This window comes from Polypterus senegalus, chromosome 10 (assembly GCF_016835505.1).
Source record: "Polypterus senegalus isolate Bchr_013 chromosome 10, ASM1683550v1, whole genome shotgun sequence".
Taxonomy (NCBI): domain Eukaryota; kingdom Metazoa; phylum Chordata; class Cladistia; order Polypteriformes; family Polypteridae; genus Polypterus; species Polypterus senegalus.
The window spans coordinates 16,953,199-16,962,763 of NC_053163.1; the positions used below are offsets into that span (position 1 = coordinate 16,953,199).

At 38.2% G+C, this 9,565-nt stretch overlaps 1 protein-coding gene across 1 annotated transcript; it reads right to left on the reverse strand.

Moving 5' to 3' along the window:
* Positions 1 to 1,270: 1,270 nt before the first annotated feature.
* LOC120536197 (parvalbumin beta-like) lies at positions 1,271 to 9,227 on the reverse strand. Its single transcript, XM_039764534.1, has 4 exons — positions 9,167 to 9,227; positions 6,441 to 6,573; positions 4,149 to 4,258; positions 1,271 to 1,369 (listed from the first exon to the last, which is right to left on the reverse strand). The coding sequence occupies exons 1-4, from the start codon at positions 9,225 to 9,227 to the stop codon at positions 1,344 to 1,346; spliced, it is 330 nt and encodes a 109-aa protein (XP_039620468.1). The 3' UTR covers positions 1,271 to 1,343.
* Positions 9,228 to 9,565: the final 338 nt, after the last annotated feature.

A 9,565-nucleotide genomic window follows, 5' to 3' on the forward strand; every position in this document is an offset into this window, starting at 1 on the left:
TCATGTAAAAAAAAAATGATTTCTTAATGTGGGATTTTTTTTCCCAATGAATAAATGTGCTTCAATTAAAGGTTGAATTTTTCTCTTTTTCATATTGTGAGCCTGTATTTTTTGGGAAAAAAAAAAGAATTTATTAGAAGCCTAAGAACATTTCTTAACCAGGGGTGCCAAAAGTTGTGGAGGGCGCTGTATATACCTGTTAACAAATAATCCCCAAAATAGATTAAAGTCATTTGGAAGGGTGTCCACATACCTTTGGCCATAACTGCAATGTGAGCTCCATCAGGTAGTGTGACTCACTGAGGATGACAGGGTGAGTCTGTGGTGAGATGAAACAGTAAATGACAACCTATAAAATACAGTTCAGATGGTATGTTGCACAAAATTCCTGCTTGAGGCTGGAAATATAGTATATGTATTTAAAAAAATAACAAAAAGCTGACTTTGAAGAGTTTACAAAGCTTGTAGTCCATAGTTGTGGACTGACATTTTCTTTGCATAGTGGTTTTAATTTTCTGCGGTATCTTATATATAAACGTCTACGTGTGAAAGTGTGCATTTGTCTGTCTGTCTGGCCCGGAAATGAGAGGCTACAGCATGATAGCGACTCTGTCGCCAAAGTGAAACCTCCGAAAAAAGAGATGCTTATTTAGCCACTAACACACAAGCAAGGTGAGCACATCAGCAAAACGAAACCTCCGAGGAGAAAGAAACTCACTTAGCCACTGAAAAACAAGCAAGGTGAGCACATCGGCAAAATGAAATCTCTGAGAAGAAAGAAACTCGCTTAGCCGCTGATAGACAAGGGGGGCGAGAAGATTGGCAAAATGAACCTTCTGAAAAAAGAGAACCTCGCTTAGTCGCTAATACACAACCGATGTGCTTGATTGATTGAAATGCCAGAATCCATGGTTTCTAAGAACCCAGGCTTTTTACATATTATAGAATGTTCAGTTGAACAATAAGTCCTTATATACACCACATTAGCGTCAAATGTTTCATTAAGCTATTTTAAACACAAATTAAATTTGCATTATATTCAGAGTAAATTTTCAGTTCCTGAAAGTTATGTTTGAATTGATTAAGTATAACATATTGAAACACTGCAAATTGATAATCATGCTCAAAACATTGTCGACACTCAAGGTTTATTGTGGTTTTCTGCCTTGAAGAAACATTTTATCTGCAACATTTGAAAACAGGCTACACAGGGTTAATCAGATCAGGCCAACATGGCGTTAACCAAGTCCTTTCTGGGGTCAGTGCTAGAGGCATTTATGTGGCATAGTTTTTCATGTGATCCATGGAGGAGCCAGTGGTGCTGAACTTTTGTCCAGTATTATTCATGACTTCACAAGGGCAACAAACTCTACAAAAACAAAGAAATACAAAATTATGATAATAGAAGTCAATTAAACATTATATTTGAAGAATACATTTTAATACTGATAGGGGATCAACTCTAAACTATGATGGCAAGGGAATATATTAACTTAGTATTCAATTACAACCATCCATCCATTTAATCAGAATAAAAAAAAATCCTGCTTAATCAAATTTTAGGATCATGTCGGTATCAGGTGCAAAAGATGAACCAGGCGTGAGCAGGGTGACAGTCCATTGCAGTTCACATTCACAACCCCATACTTGCTCATGCTATGTCAAATTAAAGTCACCAATAGTGCTGATTGTTGAAATTTGACAAAGTATTTTTCGCAGTGAATATGCTATGTTAATCGGTGACCTTGTTCACCAAATATATTTCTGAAAATCTGCCATGTGGCTGGCTTGGATGAACATTTTTTCCCTACGCCCCATGATGCTTTGAGCAGGGCCATCTTAACAGCATTATAGGCCCCCAGGCAAAGCAGTGCACTGGGGCCCCCTACCTACACAACCACTCAGCATGTCACAACATACATAGATTAGCAAGGGGCCCCCGAGCAACTGCCCAGCGTGCCCACGCGTTAAGACGGCCCAGGTCGTGATGTTCCAACAATGATGGATGGATTAAAAGCCAGAAGTCTGTATGACCATTAACATCAAGTGACTCCGTGAGATCCCCAACTACAAAGAGGACTATTGCATTTATGTTAGGTAGAATGCCCAGAGGGGACTGGGCGGCCCCATGGCCTGGGACCACTGCAGATTTTATTTTTTTCCAGCCATCTGGAGTTTTTTTTTTTTGTTTTTTCTGTCCACCCTGGCCATCAGACCTTACTCCTTTTCTATGTTAACTAATGTTGTCTAATTTTAATTTCTTATTTTGTCTTTTATTTTTACTTCTATTTTTCTTTATTATGCAAAGCACTTTGAACTACTTTTTGTATGAAAATGTGCCTAATTTCATAAGCTGGCTGAATGCATGCGTAATTAGCTACGCACCACAGCTACAAGTCAAAGCAAGCCTTAAAAGAGCCCTCCTCAGTAGCGTCATCTTGCTTCCCAGGATTTATCCGCTGATCTCAAGCTTCCAGTCCCTGAACATTGGTGCTTGACCCCCTTCCCGTGACCTCAGGCATCTAGCCCCTGATTTTTGAGAACCTTGTGCGAAACTTCCCCTGCTCTTCAACTGTGTGAAAACCAACAGAGCACCCACATCATACGAAAATGTATGTAGCACTTTGCCAGTCAGTTAACACTGAACATGAGGTACGAGTCAAGTGGTATCTCAACGAGCCTGTCTATACACAATGTACGATAGAAATGGCATGTCAGTATACACAATAATAGAAGCAGCCAGCTTAAGTCACAGTTACTTACTACAGTGCTGCCATCTAGTAGATAGTCATAGAATTTATTATTTTAGATGCAGCACCTTGTAGAAAATACTGTTATATAAATGGACAGTTCATAGTTATATAATTGCAAAAAGGGTATAAACTTACAGATGTTTTGAAACAACAAGATTTGTTGCAAGATGAATATATTGATGAGAATAACAGTGATCAAAATAGTGACAATCAATTCGGTAATGTGAAACCTGTCGGCTGTAGTAACGATACAGATCTCAGCCCTGAAGACGTTTCTTCATCAAAAGCCATCAAACTTGTCACAACACTCAGGACAGCAGTGTATGGACATTGCCACCCACTGAGTCCAAATAGTCACCATGAATAGTGTCATGTGCAACAAGCCTGGACAGCACAAAGAAACGAGTAATATTTACGGTACATATGTATCTAAGTCTGCACTCTGAGTGGTGCCATCCTGCAAGGACTCTTTAGACAAATGGAGACTTTTAGTCGTGCTGCTGGTCAAGATAAAGTAATTAACAATTTCTTTACATTTTTGACAGAGTTGCTGCTGATAATAAAAATTTTGCTTTCTAATACATTTCTTTAAATGTTTTATGAATTTTGGTAAGAGTTAATTATTTATCATATACAGTATGCATAGACCTATACTTCAGCGTCTTTGTGGTACTATAAATGGACCAGCAGTCTATGTGTTAAAGGCTTCCAGCACTGCAAGAAAGACAGAGTGAAGCCAGGCTGAAATATTTAAGACTTGTCAACCAGTTCTCTGAGAAGTGACAACGGCAAGTTCTTCAATGCAAATACACAGCATTAGTCCTCTTAAAAAGGAACTAAAATACAGTCTGCACATCATATTCATTACATTTGAAGCTTTTATTAGTTTGTCACGTCAACAAACATTCTAATAACGGCTCAATGATTTGTATTATTACACACGAGTCATCATTTAGCTGTTTTTCCTTACTTGATCGAGGCTCTCGTCACTTCCCAGTTTATCCAAAATCTTGCTTTCACAAGGGTCAGATCTGTCATAAATATGCACAACGTTCTCTTTTCAAGTTTCCTTTTATAAATCTCGATGTTTGTGTGGGAAGTTGCATACGCACATTTCAAGCATACACAAACTTTTAAAATGAGGCCTCTGGTCCTTAAATTTTATTGCCAACTTGTTGTAGGACAATACAGGGGGCAGCTTTGTCACGTGAACTAATAAACATGTCTCTTCCTTGGCCTCTATTATGCCTGTACAGTGTGCCCCAACATGTCACTTAATTATTGGGGCTATTAAGACCAATCATCAGGAAAGTCTCTTTCTCTCACTCTCAAGTTCTCACATTATATGGCAGTTATTTTTTTTTTACTCCTCTAACCCTTCAGTTTCTGCCTTACCATCGGGTCCCATTTTTCCATCAGCGTCAGCATCTCCCGCAGTCAAGAGAGTCTTGTTCTCTTTGTCAGTCAGAACTCTGGCTCCAGCTTGAAAGTTCTGCAGGAAAAATCTGAAAACAAGGACGGCAGATATAAAACTGATTTATTTTTGGAGTAACACTAATTCTGGATGCCATGTCAAAGGTAATGGTTAACAAGCAAATTACGAGGGACATTCAAAAGTTTACGCACTTTTTAAAAAAAAAAAACTCTTTTTATTAACACTAGAATTACCAAAAAAAAACGTAGATCCATCCCATCTTAAATCGCTTCGCACCTCTCCATCAGCGTCTTTTGTCTTGTAAATGTGTTGATAAGCAGATAGCAGCCTGCTATCACATCCCCCCACCCCGCAGTTTTCTCAGCTCAAGTTTATTTACCTGTGTGTCACTTGCTTAAGAGTTGTATAGTTTGAGAAGTCAAGCAAAATGACACCTTTTACAAATACTATATTGTTATTTGGAACACATGCATTTCATGTGTGTTCCGTGTCTACAACATTCTATGTAAACACATCGTTAAAACAGAAACGTTTTTCATGTTTTAGTAATAATTGACAAAATGTAGACATGAAGTGTATAACGTGTGAAGCCTGAAGTCCAAATATCAAACACTTTCACAAAAGGTACAAATATAACAGAACAAATGTGCTTCTATTCAAGAATATAACTGCAGAATTAAAATCCGCGTTAGGGTGCGACATTGACACACATTTACTACGACTGCTTCGATGGCACAATGGTATCAACAGTTGACTGGTAATCAAAACTTCACGGGTTTGATCCCTGACGAGTCAGTTTTGAGAAGTGAGCTGCTCTTATTCTTACTATTTTAGAATAAAAACATATATTTGGTTTCAGTCTGTAACAGCAGATGTAAATTTATGACACTTGAAAAGGTTAGCTTTGTTTTTTGTTTTTTTTTTTCAGTTTAATTCTCTCAGTTGCGTTCACGATAACCCCCCCCCCCCCATCTGACACTGCTGTTATCACATAAAGACACGCTATAACAGAGGAGAAATCAGATTGTGACGACGGTTCTACATCGGATAAAGAATACACTTTTGCCGTCGCTGTACTTTGTATATGTACATGGGAAGCTCTGTAGTCTACTTGTGACTTTACGCTACAGGAAGTAAGTAAATAAATAAAGGTAAATAACATTCAATCTGGCTCTTATATACAAAGTACAGTGATGGCAGTTCCGATGTAAAACCGTCGTCATGATCTGAGTTAAGAATTTCAAAAACAAATGACATAACTTTTCTACACAGTCACCTTCCTTTGCAATGTAATTTTCCCAGCGTTGTACCAACTTTTTAATGCAATTAGCAAAAAATGCTTTTGGTTCAGCGCATAGTCACTGATGCAGGGTTCTTTCTTCATTCCTTGTGGTCGTGGCTGTAAGCTGGTGGTCCGGAGCGCTCTGCATCCGTCACACTAGTAGGGCTATTTTCGAACATTTCAATCTACCCTACAATAGAGAACTTTATCCCCATACTGAGCACACATGCAGAGATGAACTTGTGCTCCTGGCACACCTTCTGCCCACAAAAAGAGTAGGACAGAATGCTGTTCCTCTTTGGTGCAATTTATGAGTTTATCAGCCATCTTCACCATAGGGTGGGTAACAACTCTTATACTAAACTGCAAGGGCAGCCGGCTTGCCAGACAGAACCAGTCACATGACACTCTCAGACGCAACTAATCACTACTCCTTCCACCTTCACCGTTTACAACGAATATATAAAATTGCGGAAACATTTTGAACGTCCCTTGTAATAACAGCTCAAGCCAAAATGAAATGTAACATACAATGCAATCTCAAACCTGCTTAAATCCAAACTTTGTCATAGACCATTTGGTGTCTGCATGTTCTCCATACGTCTGTGTAGGTTTTTTTTAATTTTATGCTTTCCCATGAATATATTAAAGACGATTGATGATTTGAAGAATGGCCAAGTATGGGGGGCACTGAAGTGTGCTTTGAAATGACTTGGTTTTCCTTCTTCCATTCAATACTGTTGGGAGATGTACTGACTCTCCAGGGCACTGAATTGAATCCGTGGATCAGAAAATGGACAGATTTCAAAAATGTAACATTTGGTTTAAGTACTACATGTTTTCAACTATCTACACATCCATGAGAATTTTTTTCTTGTACGTACTTTCCCCAATACAAGGGTGATTTGGCATGAATTCTGGCCCCAGATTTTGAAATATAAAGTCCACCAATCCTGGCAGAGTTTCTTACTTGAGTTCGGTCTCCTCGATGTAGCCACTCTTATCCTGATCCAGAACAGCAAAGATTTTCTTCAGTTCTTCAGCAGGTTTGGTAGTCAGACCCACCTGGGCAAAGAAAGCCTTGTGGTCAAATGTGTCAGGAGCTGGAGAATTAATAAGAAAGACAGACCATAAACCACAACTATATTACTTGGTACTTTATTACTTTAATGTGCTGCTATCTATATTTTTTTTCTATTGGCACACACTGTAAACAATTAAAATTAATCAAATTAATTTGACATTCCCTGGGTCTCAAGGGCAGCATAGTGGGATGGGTAGGTTATTGGAGAGACCCACACTAAGCAACATCAAGATACAATGGAATCCAAAGGGTTCAGACGGCAGCATTGTGCTTTAATCTTTTAAATTCATTTTTCCCCTCATCCAGCAACACTTAATATACAAGAATGACAAAGCAAAAACAGGATTTTTGACATTTTTGGAAATGTATTAAAAAAAAAAAAAATCTTAAAATATCCCATTGACACAAGTAGAGGAGGAGTAGAACAGGAGGCCCCAACTCCAGTCCTGGAGGGCCTCAGTGGCTGCAGGTTTTCATTCTAACCCGTTTTCTTAATTAGTGACTTGTTTTTGCTGCTAATTAACTTCTTTAAAATTCATTTCAATTAGAATTTTTTTTTTTAATTTGTTCCCCTAAATTGCTTCATGTCTTTCCTTAAATGGCACCCAAACAGAAATTAAATGTGAAGTGAAGAAGCCAAAAGAAGACCTACTATGTGAGGGCCTCAAACTCCAGCCAGTTGCTTAATTAGGCATTGAGTCTCGTTGTTAATTAAACTCGTTTTTTTTATTCCATGGCTTGTTGCTGCTCTCATTGTGCAATAGCAGACATTTCCAAAATTGTTGATTTTCTCTTTTCTAACAGCACTGGGAAAATGGTTTTGGGACCTGAGCAGATCAACATTTCTGAGATTTTCATCTTTCTTTATTTTCAGATATTGTATAATGGACACAGTTTGCTGACCATGTTTTGGTTCATTTTGTATCTCAAAATTGTTTGGCTGCTAATTAAGGAAATTAACCTTAGACGTCAAAAGAGCACATCAAATAAAATTAATTCAAAAGAAGTTAATTAGGAGCAAAAATAGGCCACTAATGAAGAAAAGGGTTAGAATGAAAACCTGCAGCCACTGGGGCTTTCCAACACCATAGTTGGGGACACCTGATTTATGACCCTGTGCTATGACACTTGAAATATGGTACAGGTGCATCCCACTTTGTTGATCATTGTTGAGATGTTTCTACACCTTCTGGTTATTCAATTGATTTGATATGATTAGCAAAGGCATACATGCATCCATGTGTCATACAGCTGAACAATATCCAAGCCATGAGGTGGAAGGTATTGCCTGCAAAGCTTATACAGACAGAATCGTGTCAAGGCACAGATTTGGAGAAGACTACAAAAAATATTCAACAGTACTGAAGTTTCCCTAAGAGCATAGTGACCTACACAATTCTTAAATGGAAAATGGAAGGAGTTTGGAACAACCACGACCCTTCCTAGAGCTGGCCACCCAGCCAAAATGAGCAATCATGGGAGAAGGGCCTTGGAAAGAGGTGACCAAGAACCCAATGGTCACTGTGGATGGGAACCAGTGTGGAGCTGGAAGAAACTTACAGAAGGCCAATCCTCTCTGCAATACCACACTGATATGGGCCTTTGAACAGAGTGGTCAAACAGAAGCCTTCTCACAGGACAGTAACTGAAAACACAAACTAAAGACAACACAAGAGTGGCTTAAGAACAACTCAGGGAATGCTCTTGAGTGGCTCAGCCAGAGACCTGAAAATAGCTATCCATCAATTTGGTCTCCGTCCGTTCTGACAGAGTTTGACATAATTTGCAAAGAAGAAGGCAGAAAATGCTCACATTCAGGTATCTGAGACTTGTGGCCTCAAACTCATGAAGACTCCAGGCTGTAGTCACTGTCAAAGGGGTTTCAAAGAAGTACCAAGTAAAGGACCTGAAAACTGGTGTCAACGTGATTGTTCAGTTTTTAATTTTTAATGAATCTGCCAACTGCGGTGGGTTGACACCCTGCCCAGGATTGGTTCCTGCCTTGTGCCCTGTGTTGGCTGGGATTGGCTCCAGCAGACCCCCGTGACCCTGTATTCGGATTCAGCGGGTTAGAAAATGGATGGATGGATGGATGAATCTGCCAAAAAATTTCTACAACCCTGTTTTCAATTTGTCTTTCAGGGGTAGTGAATGTTGCTTGATGAGAGAGAAAAAAATGATTTCAGCAAAAGGCTGCCACACGACAAAATGTGAAAAACGTGAATCGGTCTGAATACTTTCTAAATGCAGCTACATTGACCATTAGCGTGAAGATGCCCCATCACAGATAGATAGATAGATAAGATAGATAGATAGATAGATAGATAGGCTTCCATTTTAGGATAGATAGATAGATAGATAGATAGATAGATAGATAGATAGATAGATAGATAGATAGATAGATAGATAGATAGATAGGCTTCCATTATAGATAGATAGATAGATAGATAGATAGATAGATAGATAGATAGATTTCTTTATTTTATACATTCCTATCAGTAAAATCAAGGCCTTACATTTTCATTAAACCTTGTATAATGGTCTAGAAGCCACAAAGTAACCTTTTCTAAATTTATAACTAAACTTCTACCACCTCTTAAATCCATCCATACCCTGGCAAGTTTCTATGGCTGTTTCAATATCTTCTTTCTCAAGGATACCTGCAAAAGCCATTTTAGCTGCAATAAAAAGAAAAATAAAAGACACCAAAACGTGACCAACCTCACAAAATTCCATTTCCAAATGAGCAATAATCGAGATACGCTTTTCATAACTTTTCTAATGAAAATCCATTACAGTACATTTAAATAGTAATTATAATATCAGGTCAGCTAAACATACATTTGTATTAACATTTATGAAATATAACACTTAAATCAAGCTTAATGCTTTGTTGTGCTAAAAATAAAATATTGCATTCAATTTGATATGCAAACTGGTTTTACGATACTCAGATGTACAGTATTTATCAAATCATTTATTGTTACATTATATAACTTAATTTTTAATTA

Bases quoted from the DNA above. Each gene is read 5' to 3' on its own strand.
- LOC120536197 (XM_039764534.1), bottom strand. From the start codon at position 9,227: ATGGCTTTTGCAGGTATCCTTGAGAAAGAAGATATTGAAACAGCCATA. The intron at 6,574-9,166 runs GTATGGATGGAT...TTAATTCTCCAG, and splicing joins AGCCATAGAAACTTGCCAGG to CTCCTGACACATTTGACCAC. The intron at 1,370-4,148 runs GTAAGGCAGAAA...TTGTTTTTGTAG, and splicing joins TGGAAAAATGGGACCCGATG to AGTTTGTTGCCCTTGTGAAG.